The sequence below is a fragment of the Bacillus rossius genome, chromosome 1 (genome assembly GCF_032445375.1).
Source record: "Bacillus rossius redtenbacheri isolate Brsri chromosome 1, Brsri_v3, whole genome shotgun sequence".
In the NCBI taxonomy this organism is placed as follows: Eukaryota; Metazoa; Arthropoda; class Insecta; order Phasmatodea; family Bacillidae; genus Bacillus; species Bacillus rossius.
This window is the reverse complement of record NC_086330.1, coordinates 107,414,939-107,436,524: the sequence shown is the minus strand read 5'-3', so window position 1 is coordinate 107,436,524 and position 21,586 is coordinate 107,414,939. Positions and strand designations below refer to the sequence as shown.

The 21,586-nt window shown below is 36.8% G+C and overlaps 1 protein-coding gene across 3 annotated transcripts in view; it reads right to left on the bottom strand.

Annotated features, from left to right (window-relative positions):
* Positions 1-21,586, bottom strand: part of LOC134541615 (basic helix-loop-helix ARNT-like protein 1) — a 453,028-nt gene that overhangs the window by 24,107 nt on the left and 407,335 nt on the right. For 2 of the 3 annotated variants that reach the window (XM_063385164.1, XM_063385184.1), the window contains 5 exons: positions 17,524-17,686; positions 14,715-14,821; positions 8,228-8,387; positions 2,948-3,062; positions 1,056-2,106 (listed from right to left, as the gene is read on the bottom strand). In XM_063385164.1, coding sequence (XP_063241234.1) covers positions 1,056-2,106; positions 2,948-3,062; positions 8,228-8,387; positions 14,715-14,821; positions 17,524-17,686 — 1,596 coding nt within the window. The remainder of the gene's footprint in view (positions 1-1,055; positions 2,107-2,947; positions 3,063-8,227; positions 8,388-14,714; positions 14,822-17,523; positions 17,687-21,586) is intronic. The other variant, XM_063385175.1, reaches the window with a different exon arrangement.

Sequence of the window (21,586 nt, the reverse complement as noted above, 5' to 3'; positions counted from 1 at the left end):
AATCTAAAACAAAAATGATTGTATGATAATTGATAAGCTAAGGACATAACAACCCAAACTCATACTGTTCTTTTAAAACAAATAATTTTTTTCATTATGTTCATGTAATTGCTCTATTGATTATAAATTTTCTAGTACTTACAAGCGAAATTAATTAATTTTAACTACCGCAGTCAACTTAAAATATTTCTAGCATGCATTCACAAGTGCACACGCTAGAGAATTTGGGTCTCGGAATACTACATCACACTAAACAAATCGCTGAGTGACTAACATGTATAATGCTGCAGTTCGATTTGGAACAACAGTGGGTCATCGACTTTCTTGCTGATAAGGAACAACAGATGAGTATGCGAGGTTAAGAATCTGACGCCACTCAGCAGAAAGTTCATTCTTCTTAAAGATAAAAGCCAGAATCAGGGACGTAACTAGACTAGTTTCTACCCGGGCAAGAACTCATCAAGGCAACTCCCCCTTTTTTTTTATTTTTAAAAAAATCAACCAAATCAAACTTTTCCAAGAACACCTTGTATTACCACCACATATTAATTCTACTATTTTTAAAAATTGTTATTCAACTTCAATGTTAAATAAAAAGATTTATTTGCAGTCATTTCATTTTCAATACATCGCAAGTTGGATAGTACACGAAAAATACTAGTTTTTAAATATTTGATGATATACATATATGTAAATTAAACTAAATTTCAAAACAAATAATTCAGTTCATTTGCTCTCCAGGATTTTTTTTTGTGTTCTAACACTATATTATTCAAGTAAATGTCAATAGTAAAAATTATCCTGCTAGGTGCCCGGGACACAAGCCCCAACTGACCACCTCTAGTTACCTCCCTGGCCAGAATACATAGAACTTATGAGAGTTATTAAAATTCTGCATTTCATAAATCTGCTTTAATAAATTCAAATTTAATGTGTACTATGAATATGAAATTGAACTACATACTTTTATCGACTTTTACTACCACACATGTTTTTGAATACTCATACATATATCTTAAAGGATGCAGAGAAAACAGAACTCATGACCAGCTCACCATGCACGTTGAGGATCAAACCCGCCCTCAGCACGTCCGCACTTCCTGAAAGCACGTCCACACCCCCCGCCAACATTTCTTCCACAAAATCTGTCCCGTTGTCCTGCTCCATGAAGATGGACGACAGGAGATTGTTCTCGCCTCGAGGGCTAGGCACTACTATGCTCTCGTAGCCCAGCATGTCACCTCCCTCCATGGGGCAGTCCAGCGCATGGAAGGGGGAGGGCGACCGCTGGTCCAGGATGATCTCGAGAGGCGAGGATGGGCTCCTGGTGCGAGGAGGAGAGGGCGGGGGAGGACTCTGCGACGAGTAGCGTCTCGCCAGGAAGCTGGGCACTGCTCTCGGGGGACTCGTCTCTCGCATCATGATCACCCTGTGCTGCTGCTCGGGGGTCATCCTCGGCCACTCGCTCTCCCCGGTCTCTTCGCGACCGTCCGACTCGAGCTCTGACCTGCACGAACGGTAACTGGTGTGGGGACGCTTGGACGCGGACGAGATCCCGTCCGTATCTGTGACGCTGCTGGTCCTCTTCAGAACTGTGGTATTCGCCACGATGGCACTCTGCTTCACGCACACGCTCTCTGTCCTGACGGGAGGGGCGACGACTGGGACAGACACACGGGCCATGGGGTTCACCGAGAACACGGACGGCCGCTCCGTGATCACGCTCTCGCGCAACACCGTCGGCCGGTCCTGGGAGCAGATGGATGCGGTCTCTGGAGTGCTCGGGGCAGGGGACACGGGGTAGACGCACTCCGGAGATTCTATGCTCTTGCTCCTCTTCCCGCTCTTCTCGTGGTGGGGCGTGGGCGTGTCGACCACACCCGCTTTCGCCGCCTGGAGTCGGGGCGGCGGCATGGCCTTGGAGAAGTTGACGACCTTGATGTACTGTATGTCCGGCAGCGGACTCACGATGTCGTTGTGGTCTTCCCCTGCGGCAGGCGAAGGGAAGTTGGAGATGAGTTGAGAGATGGCCAGGTCGAGAGGGTCCTGTCCATCAGCTTGCGGGACATCTTCCGAGGTACTTGGCTTGTCGGACCCACTTCCAAGCTGGATGAAATAAAAAGTAAATTGGGTTAAAATAATCAAGGGCAAATGTCAAAACAAGTTTATTCTAAAAAAAAAAAACAAATTTTCAAACAAAATGTTACCATAAAATACATATTACTTTTTTTTTTTAAGTAACTATCTTCTTAGCAATTTTTGTTTGTAAAAACATTAAATATATATGGAGAAACATACATGCTGATGTGCAAACAATGTCAACATTTTTAAACATTTACAAAATTTATTGATTTTTTTTTTACAAATTTAAACCTGGAATTGAATTCCTTAACGTACACACTTAAAATATAACCCAAAATATTTTACAACTTGATTATGTACCTAGTTGGTTAACTTCCAGCAGATTAGTTGTGACAGTGTAGCAATGTATACCAAGCACGATACAGTACATATTAACAGACTACGTGTAACAGATGTGGATTATCAGACATACATATATAGTTACAGTTTTAATTTCCCTCTTAATGCTACAGTATCATTATTGTGGAGATTTTTCCTTCATTCAGTCCAGCCGTTCTGATTTTGGTTTTCCTTGGCTTCAAGAAGTCACTCAAGGCAAATGCTGGGATGGTTCCTCACTACAGGCCGAACAGAAAATCCATTCCCAATATTACTGGTCTACGTAATGTGTTTACAATCTCTAATGATCTTAAGCAAAATAAAATTTTAAAAAAAAAAACTGTTATCATGAACTACCTATAATATTTTAGACAATATACCTTACAGTACAGTGAACACATTTTCTCTGTAAAGTATGGTATATTTCAACATCATGAAACAACCAATCACACTCGTCCCTTGATCACTTGCACTTGTGTTAACTTACACCTGCGCCCTCGGGTGAAGCTGCCATACCCATCAGGGCAGCACGACCCGTAGCAATAATGCTGGCAGAGTACCTGGACTGCATTTCCTTCAGCCCTGAGACACCTTCTTCTTCCCTGGAACAGAGGAGCATGGCATTCCATCATCACCCTACTGGCCTTACCTAATATGAATTACCACTTGGAAAATAAAAAACAACAGATTAATGTAAATTATTTACATTTTGGGGGCTTTCTGAACGCACATGCACAGCTGGTCTGCGCTAAAACAAACATTTCTGAGACCTCATTTGGAAATGTACTTTCACCCCATAGTGTATCCTTCTGCAGTGTCTGAATTTAAAATGACTGCATAGTGGGCCGCTAAATGGCATACAGGCAGGCGCAGATTCCGGGGGGAATGGAGGATCAATGGATGCAACTATTTTCCCCCTCCCAAAAAAGGTTTTGTTTGACAGAAAAACTTCAAGTCACAAGAAAATTTTTAAATCCTGAAATTTTAAATAGTGTTATATCTAAAGCAAAATTAATGAATAGAAAATATTTGACCATAGGTCATTAATTGTATCATCAGAATAGAAATTTTACAATTTCATTTTATATAATATAAAAAAAATTATATTAATATTTGGACAGTCAATATTTTTTTAAGCATTGCCATTTTTACTACTAGAAGGTTGTTGTATTTGCTTTAAAAAATTAAGTTTAAAATGTTCATTTGTTGCTACGTTGCAATACACCTATCCCTCACTTAGCACATCTTCAGATTGCACGAATTCATTTAGCACGATGTTAATTTTAATGTCCCAGTCTTGAATAGCACGTCTGTAATTTTCAGTTAGCACGAAATCTCCGCAGGCAAAAGAAAAAAATAAATAAATAAAAGTCGGGCACGATGCCACAAAGTCTGTTTCAACTTCTTGTGTGTTTCAACAGATGTGCCGTGGGATACAGTTAGCCAAACAAGGGAGGAAGAGAAGCGCGTGCAGTTCTGACCGCTATTGGCTGTTGTACAAACATCAGCTATGGCAAGTTAAATTGCAGCTTTGGAGTGTAAAGGACCAAATGTTTTTACGTCCGCGCGTATGCCGCCGTGCCGTACCATTGTCGCTGGCCACGAACTCAGTCTAGCCAGTGGCAGGGAATTCCCACAAACAAAAGCAACGTCTTCCCATTCAGCTACTGGTAACTGTACGTGCTTGATCACTCATTATGCATCGTTTTCAAGTATTTGAGACAAAACTAGAAGTATTACGGTGCACAGATTGTTATGAAGGCCACGCTTATTTTGGTTGCACTTTAGTTTTAAGCAAGACAACTGTGCGCACCATTTTCTTTTAAAGACGTTTTCAAATGTTATAACCTTTATCTGTTTGTCTGCGTCGCCGGTATGTTCCGCTTATGAAAATGTAGCCAGGACTAATTGGCATCATTTATGTTTGGATATATTACATAAAGTATATTTTCCTACAGAATTTTGAAACAAATTAAATAAATTAGCCTTGTTATTTATGGAAACTAATGATTCAGAATATGCAATTTCGAATAAAATGAGCATTTTAAGGAATGAATTAGTCGTGCTAAGTGAGGGATAGGTGTACTTTGTTTATGGGTAAGTACTCAGAGTGAAAGGCACGTTCACGTGCTTTTTACACTTTAGTAATTATTATCTCTGCAACTATATTCGCTCCTCCATGCAAAGCACCATTTGCAAACCATTCTTATGATTTATTAAAGATGTCTTATTCAATAGCATTTAAGAACCTTTTCGCCTCTCTGTACAAATTGTGTTAACATTTTTTTTTTCACAGCCAAAAAGGCTCAAAACTCAAATGTATTTCCAATAACATTTTTAGGTATGAAAAATTTTATACACAGTAATGTATAGGAAAGTTAAGGAAGCCTTTATCTTTAATAGTCCACCATACAATTGTAGGGTCACTGTTTAATCTGCATTATCGATGAAAAGACTACACACCAGGGTTGTGCCTAGAGGTCATGGAGACATGTGATGTGTGAGACAGTGATACTCTTAGCCCTGTGCCAGGCGTCCAGTCAGGCGGCCCCCTTAAATCAACCTGAGCATAAACCTGGTGACTTGGCTCCGTGCATTGACCATGAAAACAAAGATACTGATGGAAACCAAACCATGCCATTGCTGCACCAATATTAACTTGTTGGAAATGGAATTTGTACACATTGAATATTATTCTCTTTGGATTTTTAATAAATAAAATGAAGTTGTTGTTAGTAATGAAATAACAAAAAAACAAGTTGGTGATTTTGATAGTTTAATAAGTCTTATTAATTAATTAATCAATCACGAGTTTTTCTGCCTGCTGAGATCAGTAGCGTAGTCAGGATTTGTGCATGGAGGGGGGAAGGGGGTGTTAAGAAGCATGGTCCTCCTCCCTATTAAAGTGGGGGTCTGGGGGTCCTCCCCCGGAAAAATTTGGATTTTAAGGTGTAAAATAGTGCTATTTGAGCAGTTTTCAGTACTTAACTTTAAATATTGTAATGGTAAAAATATTATTAATTTTTTAATAAAAAAATTGTTTGAGTGATGAATTAAGAAATTAATTAAAGATATTTTAATCAATCCCAAGTGCCTTGAGCACATCCCACTCAAAATCATAAATCATGCTCGAAGCTCGACAAAACAAAAAAAATGAATAAAAATGGTTGGGTTTTGGCAGAACTGGCCTATTCCTGGAAACAATTAGCTTTAGCTTGAAGAGTTACCCAGTCACCACCTGCTTATAATTACCGCGCTGGTTAAATACAATAGGTGTAAGATATTTGAAAACTTGGGACCCGTCACGGCGTCACAACCTTATAACTTCTGCTCGCGACAGGGGTAGGGGAAGGGAAGGAGAATTGGTAGGGCTCGCTTACTCTTCCCCTCCAGTGCAGTGGCCGGTGATAGCAGTAAGACACCCAGGCTTTTAGCTAACCTGCTTTCAGATAAGAAAAAAAAAATGGCTAAGGGGGGTTAGAACCCCTAAGACCCCCCCACTGGCTACGCCCCTGGCTGAGATCATAACAAATAATTTGTGGTGGTTTAGCCCCCCATATTTACAACAGATTGTAAAGTTGTGAACATCCAGCCTAATCCAATTGATATGCAAACCTAGCTGTGGGTCTGCAGGCATTGGCATTGGTGGTTGTAAATTCTAAAGATCTGGCAAGAGCAGTTTCTCTCCAGTACAATGGAAATTAGGACACAATACCATCTTCCTCCAAATGCTGATGGGGTATCTCGAGTAGTCATAGTGCGCATTACAACAGGGACTGCTAAATGTCCTGCAGTGAAGCTCTGCCTACTGATGTAAACTTTTGACTGAAATTGTTATTTACAAGGAGGCTGGGATGTTTTGATGTAATTTTTACACATTGAATATTACACCCCTTGGAATTTTTTAATTAACAAATTTAAGTTGTAAGTGATGGAACAGAAATAACAAACGAGTTAGTGAGTTTGATAGCTTAAATCTGTCTTATTAATTATATCATACAATACTGATTTGTACAAACACAAAGTAATAGATTCCAGTCCTCACTAAATCAAAACAACTTTTTTTTTACTCAGCAATTATTACAGGAGCTACTTGTCTTAGCTAGCTAATTATCAAAATTGATGTATTGCACACAACAATTGTACACAGTTCATTCACATTTTATGAGCAATGATTATTGTCATACGTTGAATTCAAGAGTGTTCAGATTACCATAAATATCCAATACATTTGACTGAAGAGTTTTGCATAGAAACAGTTCAGATAAACAGACCTCCACACTACTACAGTATAATCTTTGTAATAAAAAAATTAAGTCTGCATTGGGACCATTTTTAAGACTGACTGTATACACTTATCTAACCCCATTACTGTTGATTGTGAACTGGTGTTATGTTCCTCAAATACTCTACAATTATCTAAGTCAATTATAAACTTCTATATCTAGACATCTATATTGACGTCGTCCGGGCCTGCGGCCCCTTTGAGTCCGATATGCCACCGCCCAAACACCACCACCCTCTATTCAAAACCTCCCGCTAACGAGTGTGTGCGTGTGTGAGTTGGTCGCCCGGAAAGAGGGCGCTTAGCTTCAGTGCGCTGCACCCCTAAATGTAATTAAATTAATATTGTAAACCTTTTTCTTTTAACCCCTAAATAATGTTACGACAGGTCAACCGAGTGAGTGTCCTTTGTTTCTTAAACATAATAATTTTTAATAAAGTAAGTGCAAGCACGGTCAATGACGCTCCGTAGCGGGCGATGGCGGAATTAGTATAGAACTTAATTTAAACTGTTTTCCATGCACAAGTAATTATTACAGAAAGTTTGGTCGTGGTTATGTGTGTATTAATTTTGTAAAAGGTTCATGTTATTCTTTATAATAACCCGGGGCACGCAGTCTTACAAATGATAACGGTAATTGTGTTCGGCGCGAAGAACGCCATGTTTCTTGCCGCGAGCCTTGTCTCACCCCAGTCTCCTTCTTCAGCCGGCCGAGAGCGGACGTCTCTGCAGACACCCCGAGGACATCACCGTTGCATCACTGATAGGTAGCTCTGTAAACTTAATTAATCCAAACCGCTTTTTTCTTATCCTCGGGGCCTCTCTCGGTCGGTGGGGACTGTTTATTAATTCCGTGTTCATACTCTCAGGAGTTTTTTAACATCTTCTCTCTATGTAACAGCTTGGGGCGGCCACGTGTGTGGTCCGCCTCCTCAACTTAAACCAATTCGTGCCTCGGGCGTTTCAACTGTGTAAAGGGGAAAGGGTGGAAGGACGTGTAAAGTATTAATAAATCCATTTAAACGAGTCACGTGTGTTTTGTGTTTGGGGGCCACGTGGGTCCTTACCCCAGTCAGCGGCGTGTGGGACGCCCTAAGAGCCCACTGTGGTTAGGTAGAAGCATACCCGACGCTGAGAGCGAGCTCGGTATAGGAACAGGTGTTGACACCGAGGTCAGGAGGGCTAATATCTTGCCTCACACGGGCCACGTAACGCCCTGAATAAGAGTCTCTAGCCGGGTCCACGTGCCCACTCACGTGGTGGCGCCCACTATTTCTGCAATTAGTACAAAACGTAACACCGGTAGGCCCTCAATATCTATACCTAGCAAATAAATAGTATCCATTATAGTTAACAGGAAAAAAACACGGTATTAAATCAATAGCCAAGGAACAAATATCTCGGTAAAGAGATAAACTGTCAATATTTCTGAGTCTGAAAAAACAACAAAACAAAAATAAATAAAAAAATAGATGAACTTACGAAATGAGAGAATTGACGCAGATGAAAGACTCGACCTGATGTGTTGACTTGCTGTATTCAACGTAGCCGTGGGTCCTCATGTAGATGTACTGGCCGTTCTTACACCTCAGCCTGTACACGCTGCTGCCGTAGCCTTCGCCTTGTCCGTACCGGTCGTACACTACAAAACAACACCATCATGAACAACTATAGTCAGTATTTCGGGAATATGTTCCAGGAATTTACTAGAAGGTGTTCTGCAAAACCAGGAGATAACAAATAAGTTTTATAAACTGTTTTATACAAACATTACCAAATAACCAAAGAAGTGAGCCATTAGGTAGTAAAGAAAGACAAAATGTAGTATACATATGGACACACATCACAGTTCTATACCAACTGAACAACTTAAAAAAAAGTTTTTACTTGTACTGTAATACAATGGTAATGTAAAATTTTACAAGTAGTGTTAAAAACTTCATGATTAAGGATGAATAATAAACACTATACAAGCATATAGACTACATCTTAGAAAGATTAGAATATCAAACTAATTTAAATTATGTAAATCTGTTTATATTAAAAATGTCAAATTTTACAGAAAAATTTGTGATTGTATATATTTTCCCAGGAAATTTTCCAGCTCACATCTCTAAGCACAAAAAACGTTACAATGTTCATGCTGCTGCTGCTTCGGATGAAAACTCTTTTCACTATAAAATTAAATAATTTCCTTAAAATATACCAGGACACAAGATTCTTTCAATACAGTGATACTCTCGTTTAATTTATATCATGGAAAAAAATGAATAAATATTGCACAGCAAATTTTATAATGATTGAGATTTACTTGGAGCAAAAATAAAAGTTGTAAAATACAGGTACTGTACATGTAAAACTAAAGAATACAAAACAAGAGTTTATAGTATCATGTTTTAATACAGATTGTAACATTTTACAATTTTGACTAACACTTGTAGATCAAAACAATAACTGCTCAATTTTATCAGTATAGTACATCGGTAAAATGAATGTATTACACTAACTTGGAGTTTCTATTATCACTGCTATTGGTTATATTTTTTTATTAATTTTTCATTCATTTCTGTTAACTATGTAATGGTTTACCATGGTAGCTACCATCATCTCACTCTGCACTATGTTTTTTTTCTGTGCTCATTTGCTCCTATATAAAATTTAAAAAAAATAAAATTACAGCAGATAATTCTAGTGCATACATCTCTCATTTCAAAATAACTAAGTTTTAGTTTAATATATAAGGATGAAAAAATTCCTCGCAAAGCAAGCAACAGAATAACAAACTGCAGTTTAATTAATGGGATTGTTACCTTACATAACATGAATGTTAATAACAGCTAATTAAAGATACTGTGATCATCTCCCCTTAAACTAACCTAAATTATTTTGCTTTTAAAATTTTGAGTTTTTTCTCATTATTTTAAATAATTTCACAATATAACTATTGTTAATTGGTTATAAAGTGTTTTATAAATTTAATGAATACTTATTTAATAGATTTTAGAAATTTAAAGGACAATTTTTATGTCAACCTTAGCATTAATTAAAAGCATGTAAGCATATTGCATACAATTTTAAATTAATTTACTGTGTGTAGCCTCTGACATGTACTATTACTAAATTTTTTTCAAAATTTCATTCATAAATTCAACGTCGACCAGGGCTACGCCCTCCCTAAGTCCAATTGTGTCTCACGCCACTGCTACCCCCCTCTCCTCCCACCGACACCCTCTGTTTCTTCAAACCTCCCGCCAAAAAATGTGTGTGTGCATGTGTGCGTGTGTTCGGTCGCCTTGCGTGAACACTTTCGGCGCCCACCCTAACTGGAGCAGTGGAGACTAAATGTTTTTTAAATAATGTATATCTTAAATATCTGTAATATGTAATCCTTAAATCTTAATTAACTTGTAATTTTTAATAAAAGGTTTTAATAGTTATGTTTAACTGTCTTGAATATTAATTTACTAACAGTAAGTTCAGCACTTCCTGCGGCCATGAAACCTGGGGCCAGGGGCAGTCTCTTCCGTTCGCCGTGCGGGGTAGGATGCATCTCAGCACCTCGTCGACTTCAACTTTTGCTCGTAACCAATCCATTAACATCTGCCATCGTAACTACTTTTTAAAACCTTTTTCTAATCAACCTTCAAGTCCTACCCCGGCGGCAGACTATGTAAATTAATTAATTAAAGCTCCCCGGAGCGTTTTAGATTAATCGCGGACTTATACTTTCGGGGCCGGGCCACGCCGGGTCCTGGTCAGCATGAAACCTGGACTATGTACTGTTTTCTGTGTGCGTCGTCAGTGTATGAGTCGGCACCAGTTCAATATTCACCCGACTCGTTGCAATTAATTCCCGACCACGAGTTTCCCAGCACAGAGACGGAGGTGTGTGGGGCGCCTCAAGACCCCACGAGCAGTAACATAGCGTGCCCGCCGCTGAGAGTGGGCCAGTGAGTGCTAGCGGGGGGAAGTCGAGCCTAGCTCCACATGGGTCACGTCACAGGCCTGGGACAGAGTCAGTAGCTGGGTCCACGTGCCCATCCACGTGGTGGCGCTCAAGGTAGAAACGTACACCGATCCGAATCTCCCCCCCCCCTCTCATGACAAATTAATAAAAAATCCCACAATCCTTCAAAACTAATTTTTTTCAGTATTTTGGGAAATCCAAATTTTATTTTTTTTATTAATGATATCCAAAAAAAATTAGGTAATAGAGTCAAAGGCTACATACAAACAATTAATTTAAAACTGTTTACAAAATGATTACATTTTCTTAGTTCTTGCTAGGGTTACATAAAAATCACCCTTTAATATTCTAAAAACTATTAAATAATATGTATTAAATTAATAAATCACATTGCAAACAATTATTTATAGTTATACTATGAATTTACTTAAAATAATGATATAAAACACAAAATTATGGAAGCAAAATAATTTAGAAAACTACCCCCTTAAAGGACTTCTTTATGCATTTAGTGGCAAATGTTAAGGAGTCTACACACCCAAAATACACAGATGTATGTAGAGATGAATTTTTTTGCAACATTCTAATTCTAAACGTAAAAGTGCTAATTATTTTATGGTAAGCTTGCCCAACAGCTTATGTGCAGTGTATATGTAGCATCAGAAAGCAACTTGTTTCTGAAGAAGTGTGTGAATATGGTGAAATTAAAGTTTTTATAATATTATAATACATCAGTCAAGAAATTTTGAAAATTGATAATTTTATATTATAAATGTGACGTCGACCGAAGCTTTGCCCAACGAGCCTGTTATGACTCTACTCCTTTCCCAGTCCTTAGCCTTCCTCCCGGGCTTGTTGTATCGCCAACGTACGTGACCGTGTGTTTGAAGAATAGCACGCCACCACAAGAGGGCACCGTAGCAGCAGCGCCTATTTCCCGTAAATTTAAACAATAATATTGTAATCCTTTTCTTTTCGCCCCAAGTTTTTGTGTTTAGCTGACTGACGTTAAGTGTTAATGTGTTATTGTTTTATGTAAATTATGCTCTTTCACAAAGACATTGCCAGATGATCCCAAGCAGACCTGAACTTGTGTATTTATGTCAAACAACCTATGTCACGTAATCAAATAATTATGATGATAGCTTTGTCTGGCGCGAAGATGCCATGATGCCTCGTAGAGCGAGCCCTTCCGGCCCAGTCTGTCTTTACCACCGGCCGAGGTAAAATGTGCCAGCAGCCTGGGAACTTCACCCATACCCATAATTGACTATGTATTATGTTTTAATAATTTAATAATCTAAATTGTTTTCTTAATGTCCTCGATGCCTGCCTCGGGTGGCAGACTGTTCAGTTAAATATTTGTTTTCCCTCGACAGGACTTTGAAATAAACCGACACGTAACTATCTACGACCACAAGTATGGTCTGTACCTCATCTTAACTGATTTGTGCCATAGTGTTTTTTAACTGTTTATTTTGAGGTGTGAGCGCTGGGCTATAATTGGTAGTCACCAATAAAATACTTGTGTGGAATCTCATGTTAGGCCATCTACACATAGCAGGCGTGTGGGATGCCTCAAGAGCCCAGTAACATATTATGCTTATAGTATGCCAGAGACTGAGAGTGAGCCAGGTCCTGGTAACGTAGCTCGCAATCGGAGGGGTCAAATCTCACTCCCATGGGCAATGTCACACCCTGAGAGGAGTCTCAGCCGAGTCCGTGTGCCCCTAAACATACGGTGGCACCCACTTAACCACTTCCCGATTCAAAAACCACCATCTGAGCTTACAACCAGTGGCAGCAATATGTCACCTTACAACGAATATCTATTCAAACTGAAACTGATCTTGAGGTTAGATGTTTTGTAAAAATTTATGAGCTTTTTGATAAGTGTGTTGTACATTGAAGTGGTGTTGAAATCAAGGTGAAAGATACATCTGTTGGAAAAAACACAGCAGGAGCCATACACGGTCTTGTGCCAAGGGAACTGTTCTGACATCGTTAGGTTAGTAACTAAAAGACCTTATAACTAACTAATAGGCTAAAATAAAATTAATACTATATACATTTGTAATATCACTGAAATACTATATTTAAATATAGGAATAAATGTGACTACAGAAAAACTACCTAGAATACACATACGCAGGAATAATATTATGAGAATCTTGGAGCTTATTGTAAATTCTGTGGTGTTACAGAAGAAAGGTTAAATTTTTTTTTTTAATACTCAAGAGAGAAAAAACTAATGTCTAGTTATTTTCAAGATCAGTTACATAACTTGATATACTTTACTATAAATTAAAAACTAATCTAAACATATTATGTCAGCATCCTACATTCGCAAATAATCTTCTACTTATTTTGCCCTTTCTTTAAAACTTTCAAATATTTGACTTAAACCTCTCATCCATAACATCACATAGTTATTTGTTTTCTTCTCTATCTTCACAATTCTTTGATATTCTTCCAATTTTTATTTTTTCTTAATCAAAAGCTATTCTAAGTTCTTTTGAGTGTTATTTCAAAGCTAATATTTTTGCTAAATGCTCTCAAAATATAGCTTAATAACAATCCAGAAGCCTTTGTTAGAAGCTCAAAAAATTAATTAGTTGACTGATGAAGATTTGCATTGTAAAACTAATGTATTAATGCAATTATCAATCTATTCCTAAAAATAATAAAACTCTGTAGTCTATATTCCTAACACTATAAAATTGAATTGAATATGAATATAACAATATTAAATAATTTAAATAATTATGGGCCACATATTTTGTTTGTAATCTCAAACACTATGCTGCAATGACTATGAAAACTTTTATACAATGTAGATGTGCGACTGAGGACAACAGACAGTTATAGCAAACTCTGAGTAAAATAAATATGGCTGCAGTTATAAGTTGATATGTAATTACTACAATGAAAAGTAGCTGTCTCGATGATCATTTGGAGCCACCAACTTTGACTACAAAAACTGAGAATTTAGCCTTAAGTCTTTGTCAGGGTTGGCAGAATCCAATTACTGCCAAATAAATCCACTTGACTTGCTTTGTTTGATTATTCACAATTTTAACAGTCCAAAAACATGTTTCTCTTGGTATAGAGAAACATTGAAAAAATAAAAATACATTGTTAATTAGGTAATCAGAGAACACAGTTACAAAAGTTCAGAATTTTCATAACCCCATTGCACCAATGATAACGAGATGTAAATTTCTAACTAACAACACTCAGCCAATTAATAAATTGCACTTCAAACACCACACTTCTTGCAACAAATTATAAGCTTATGCTAGACACAAAGATAAAACCATTAATTTTCACATGGTGTTGCCTTGTGAATAAACTGATATTCTAAAAACAACTTTTCCACCAAGTGCAACACATATGAACAGATTTGAAAAGGCCAGTTCTACAATAAATACATAATGCAATGCTTGTATAAAACATGAATCTTTCATAAAAATTCTGCTTCTTATTTTAATGATGGTCAAATTAAATAATACAAACATTGATTAAAAAATTGAATAAAATATTTATGTGGTTAACATATATCAAATTATGTTAACTAGACAGAAAAACTACACATAAAATAATGCTGGCTTTTAAAAAAACCAAACAGCAAATGAGTCACATAAAAACCATCCCCAAAACCTACAATAACTACAGAAAATTAAGTAAACATAACTACTAGCAGAGGCAAATGATTACTTAGTGATGCAGAAATATGAATTGCTTAAGCTTTAATGCCATAAAGTAGGTACCTACCTATTCATCCTAATTTCTAGTTTAAGTATGGGATAATGGGGCTGTCTTCGTACACAAAAGCCAGGATGAATGGTTATTTATGAAAAGTATATATAGGTAAATACTTTAAAAATGTTATATCCACATTGCACCAATTCAACATAGTAATAAATTTACATAAATATTTGACCAAGATAACCACTTTTTAGAGTGATAAACTAGTTAATAACCTACAGATTTCACACTTACTCTGTCTCAGTGCAATCATGGTGTAAAGGAAGTCATCCTTGTGCATGAACTTAAATGCAGACACACCGGATACTTCTTCAGGTAAATATCCAGAAACAACTGCTATCCTGTCAACAGAATATAAGAATGAAATAATGCAATAAAAGACAGACTATGTACACAGATGCTTATATAATAATTAGGACAACAAAATTGAAAAAGTTAAATTTTATATCAATGTTATTCAGGGGAAAAAAAGTTGTTAAATAATTTTAATTTTTGTACATATTTTGAGATATAATTCAGAATTTTAAAAAAAACCTTCAAACACAGAAACACACAAAAAATAAAAATAAAATAATTCTAATTGGTATTACCTATGGAAAAAATTAATCCTAAAATCCCTTATCATAAAATATGAAAATAATGTTAATGTGTACAGTTCCGTAATCAAAACTACCTAATTCACAAATAAATGCACAAAGTATTTATATGATAATATTTATTTATGGATAAAAATCAAACAAAACCTATATTGTATAAATACAAATAAATTTATAATCTTTTTTGAATTTGGTGCCAAAGTACACTATAAAATCTGTGCAGCGTAGGTGGGCAGCACTGGATTGACCAATGATGCCCAATAATTACTGAAGTTAACATCATTGACCAATTATGCCCAATAATTACTGAAGCTAACATCAGTGAACGCACAACCCAACCGGGCACACACGAGGGCACACATAGTGAGTGGTCTTCTGGAATGCTAATTTTGGGAATACATAGTGTGATTTTATTGTCTGACTATGTAATGTATAGAATGTATAGAATCATTTCAGTTTAGACTAGCTGTTTCTTAGCATTTGTTTCATAAGTGTATTATTATTATTATTATTATTATTATTATTATTATTATTATTATTATTATTATTATTATTATTAGCATGTATTGTTGTCACTGTTTAGAAAGAATTCATCGTATTCAACCAAAATAAATCGCGCAAGGATTTATGGAATCAACATTTTAATTTTGACATTTGTCTACATAGGTAATGTATAGTAGGTATTTGTACTTGAACGACAGATATGTTGATATTTGTTCCATAAGTACAATTATTTATATTGATCCTTGTCATTGATAAAAAATAATAAAATAGGTGACAATCTAATAAAATTGTAGTCATTAAATTATTTTACTAGTTAGAATTGACTTCATCTCTAATTTTATATAGTCTACTTCGGCACAGACTTCAAAACTGATTATAAATTAGTTGGTGTATATATAATATAGGTTCATCAAATGTTTAAGCCAGTAAACTAATATTATCAGGTAAATACTTTTCCATGTATTCATGAATTAGGTATGTATGATAGTCAAACTGTACATAATCACAAATTTATTTTCAAATTTTATGATTAGGGCTTTTAGGAGTAATTTTTTTCAAAGACGATACTAGTAAAAAGTTATTTTATTCTTTTTTTTAAATTTCTGTGTTTTAATTCAGTTTAATTTTTTTTTCCAAATATTTACTTAGTTCTATTTTTTTCAGTGCTTATAAATAGCTTTACCAAGTAAGCACACTGCTCGAATGCAGAAAAAATATAGCTAGAATAATATAGTGATAAAAATTACATATGTGTAAAAAAACAATTACTGAGGTTTTGAGTACCACAAGGCGAATGTACATTATTGCAATTTATGAATCTTGCCAAGCTGCTACTTATGCAAAGACGCCACTAAGTAATGTAATTCCAACTGATATCAACAATCGTGGTGGTCTCTCAAGAGTGATTTACTTAGCTGAAGAATCTTGAGTAATGCTGCGTCAAAATACATCTGTTAGTGATGGTCTGGTTGACTGAGCTATAGGTACAGTACAGAGATTTAAATGGCCAGCACTAAAAAGGGCCTAGCTAGAAAATGGTTGTCTGCCAGATGCATGTTGATTCAGTTCGATGATGACACTATTGGTAATCAGGTGTAAAAAAAAGAAGGCTATGTTCTAACTGCGCCTGTTAAGTGCAATGTTTCAAGGCATTAAAGGCTATGGAGATAGTGAGTGTCAGCAAAGCTCAAGAGTTCTGCCTTAAGTTGGGGTGACCGCTAGTAGATGTTCACCTATCAAACCATTTAGTTGTCACTTCCTGTTGAAATGTGTACTCTTTACTAAGATTGCATTAATCGTGAGCAATTTGCTGCCATCAGTTGAGGAGTTCCGCTCTCAAGCTTGGAATCTTGATTAAATTTATATGACATCACTCCAAAGGCATAAGCTATCAAATTAAAAAAAAAAATCATCCAAATTGGTTGATCCAATAAATGGTTATGCATGAACATTGACGAAAAATACATGCATGCATACTGGTCAAAATTAGAACATCTTCCTTTTTTTGAAGTCGGTTAAAAATATGTTAATATTGTGACATTTTTCCCCCTTCAGTTTCAATTAAATATTTCTTGGGTATCGTACACCTCCCACATAAGTGACAAATGCATACTTATAGCGAAAATGTATCATTTAACATCAAATTTCGTTTACTGTGTAGCAAAATTTTGTACCTCAGTATGAGCATTGCAGACTCCTTCACACAAGGTGCTATGATAAAATTTCATTTTAAACTCTAAACTATGGTACATTTGATGTTTTATTTATTTATAAGAACATCTATAAAATTGTGTATGTGAAACAGGTATTATACACAAGGTGATGTTCAGTAAGTCTTCACTACTAACACTAGATTGTAGTAGATCTAATGAGTCCCTGCTACTGGATTGAAGCCACAACGTAAGTAATACTTGGTGTCAGCTTGACAAAAGCTTTTTGCTCACCTGTGGTCACAATAGATGAAGCGACCATCTATAAGGTGTCGTGTTATGTACTCATCCCTTGTGGCCTCCATCAGGGTCATATCCGCAATGTGTGTTTCACTGAACAGTGTCACCACTGCCACCAACACTGTGTCGTTTTTCATTTTGCTGCTTGACGATTCTGCTGTTGTAACAGGAGGAAAAAAATCACAATTACGGGCAGCAATTTACAGTATACCAAACATTTACAACAGAAACAATTGTGACAAAAGAAAAAAGAGAGAGAGCAAGGATAAGATACCTGAAACTATAGCATTACAAGTAATCTGAACGCCTGCATTTTTTTCTACATATATTATTTACGCCAAAAAACACTTTTAAATATGAAACCACTTACAGATGTGAAAGTTGGAACCATTATTAAAACAAGTTAGTTCTGTCCAGATAATAATGTCTGGCCTAGATAATAGTGTTACGAGGCTGCTAGAGATGAAGCCAGCCACCCAGCCTAGTGCACCAGCCTTAGGATTCCTAGAGAAACCCCAACCCCACCACCCTATCAGCAGACGTGACACAGGTAACGCCTGTCGCTCCTCCTTCCCCTTCCACTACATGGACTTTCCATCAATGAGCCTCTTTCTGTCCCATCGAGTCCGAGGCGCCTCTCCGTCTCGCTGGAGGATAGCTGGTTCTCAGAGCCCTGTTGCGTGAGTGGCGTAATTAGGAAGCCATTGTTCTCACAGCTTCAAGTGTAAAGTCGGGAGACTTTGAAGACGCGACACTTTGGAGTGATACAAGTGTCAACACCGTGGTTAACTATTTCCGTTCCACATGACTTCCGTTCCACATTCATGAATTTACTCCTACATGCCGTACACCGAGAGCCAAGATGTTGCACATCAAACCGAGATGACATATAGATAAACCTCCTTGCTTTGAAAGCAACACGACCTCCAAGAATACAGTGGGCTCCGAAACACTAGGTAACAACTCGGTGCTCACATGTACTTTTGAGACATGCACAGGGATGCAGTGGTGGCTGCCGTAGGGCATGTTATACTTGATCGTAGCCACGCACCAGGGACCAGTTAAACACTGCAGACCATCTACGAACAAGCAGTGAAGCAACCGTTTGACTCGCAGGATGCAAGTCAACTGCAGAACTACGTGTGGCTGGCCAGGAAGCCAGTCCGTGCAGTCACCGACTGCAACATTCACTGTCGAGTCATGACACTGCATGAGCGTGACACCTTGGTGATTACAATGGGAAGGGGAAGGTTTTTTTTGTTTTTGCAGCAGTGGTTGAGTGGGGATTGGTATATCTGCTAAAATAATCATACAGAGCCACTCAAATGCACAAACACAGGATTAATCTAACAGACGACCCTACAAGCACGCTATGTGTTAATATTGATACATCTTTGCCCGAATAAGTATCTGCATGTATGTATGGCACTGGTGTAGTACATGTGTATGAAGATTAATTAACAGGGAAATGACCATTCCAATGACTAGGATAGACTCCATTATCCAATGCATACACGAGCAAATGTCAATTGTTTATTGGCTGCTGACATATGAGATGCCTCAACTGGGTTGTCCATGATTCAATACTTATTTGGCTGGTCTTTCATTGGCCTAGATTTCTCCGGATAAATCATAGTCAATGTTGAGGGTTGCTGTGTACTTTTTTTATCGTGTGACTTGGTTTCTTCTTGCACCACCCGTTGGACCTTGGGAAAGTGCTGCGATCTTCGGACTAAACGGACAGTTACGCATCATCATGGCATTGGTTCGAATATTGATGTATGTGCTCGAACAGTCAATATTAGAAGAATATCAAAAGTGTTAATACTATTTTAATTTTTGCTTATCACTGTTCTGATCTCTGCTAATTAACAATGAGCAAAGTGATGCCAGCGACGAGCGTCTAATGTAATGTGACTTCTAAGTGTTTTCATCAGTAAAGAGAAGAGAAGTGGTGTGGTTCATATTGCAAGACTTAACTTATTGAAGGACGTCACAGAGCCGGTGACTCTGTGTGGCTTTCTACAAGTCCTGCGCCAGTAGTGGCGGAACACGGCCTGGCGGGGCATGCTCCAAACGTGGTTCGCTAGTTTATTATTTTTGTTTTAAAGAGACTTTGTTAAATCAGGCATGACTACAAAAACACTGGGAAAAAGTTTTATAGTATGTTCATGTACATATATATTATTTTTTTTTTAAGTAACTCAGATGAGATATCATTAACTTAATCTATCTTTTATATTAATTTCTGCCAAGAAATTCCCCTTCCCCCTTCCTTGTAGTTTGCCTTGTTAAGTAATACATCGGGCAGGTAATTTTCGCAAAAAAAAATAGGACATTTGTTAGACTGCAACAAGGTATTCAAGCGCCAGCAGTTTTTTCTTTATAACTGCTGACAGTCTGCAAGAGAAGTCATTGCCTTAGAATCCTTTTACACGGGAAAATTAATTGTCTGTGATCAATTACTCACAAGTAGCCAAGACCTGGCAACTGCAGTGGCCACGCCGGAAACTTTTCAGCAATAGTTGCCCAATTGCTGAGGAGATCCCAGTGAATATTACCCAGTATTCAACTGTTCACTGAAATGAGTGCCGTTCTCTTGTGCTATGGGCCTTAAATCCATTTCAATTGCATTGATAATGGGCAGATGTGTCCATAAGAAGAAAAAAACGTGAGCGAATCTTTTGGTACTGCCAGAGATGTGTAACATCTAACCCTTGTAAAAAGCAATTCCATTTGTTCTCATGTTGTAAATACACTTATAAAACGAAATTTGGACACAAATTTAACGTAAAATTATTAAAAATAATGTTGAGCATGATAAATAAAATAAAATTGTGTTTAAAATACATTTATGGACGCGAATTATATATATTTTCCACATCCGCCGCTAGAATTGGTTACCGGAGCAGCTACGTCAACTATCGAATCAATTGATTTCAGAGTGAAATGTTAAACTACATAATGAAACAGCTCCGGTTAACACGAAAAAGACCTGGAAAAAATATTAAACCCATCTTTGGACCTGATTTTTGACAAGGAATTATATAAAATACTGCCCAATTTGTTAAAATATACTTAACAGTTAATACTATAATATTTCCTTTGTTTCTATGAACTTTGGTACTTGCCATCCACCACAGATGGCAGCACCGAGGGTACACATGTCTGTTCCATGCAACTTCCGTTACATTCACGAAATTACTCCTACCAAATGTCGTATACTGAGAGCTAAGATGTTACACATCAAAAAGTAATCAAGAAAAAATAATTTATGGATGCATCCTATCAATGCTGCCAGACTGAAAGAAGGAGTCTTCTCTTTCATATTTCCTAAATTTTTTACTGAAATTTTAATAATTTTTTGTAACTACTTTATAATGTCATTAGAAATGTTCAATAAACTGAGAATAATTATGTAACTGGTGTTGAAGTAGTGTTGCTGTATACCTGTTGAGGAACGAGTTGCAGTCACAATCAGATATTAATTAAATAACATGACACAATAAAATAGTAAAATGACTAGACAAATGTGCAACACTTAACGAACAATAGTTCTTAAGAAAAATATATTATCATTAGCTAAATATCTCAAGAATAATTTATGATTATTATAGCTTTATAATAACCATGATACTGTACTATGTTTATAAATTTTGTACCACATATATTTTTCCACAAGTTTATTAGTGTAATCAACATTAGATATTTCCCACAGGGCTGGCCACTCATAACCAACTCGTTGAATGTCTCGGTATCAAACATAGAACATATGTTTTGCAGTTAAAAAGAAAAAAATTTGACGAGACACAGTTGCTCGTGTTAAAGCTATTTGAACAATCCACTCAGGCGTTTGCTTCCGCACTAAATTATTGTGACTGGTGTTAGGATAGTAGCACATACATGAAAAGAACTCGACCAATCACCATACAGATTATGCTATTGTGTTTTAACTCTCAACTAGTCTAGAAATCTTTTCGCAAAAAATACTTTCCCCTATGTAAAAAAAAACATTAAGAAAATAATAAAATAAAAAATAAAGTGATCAGCTTTCTCT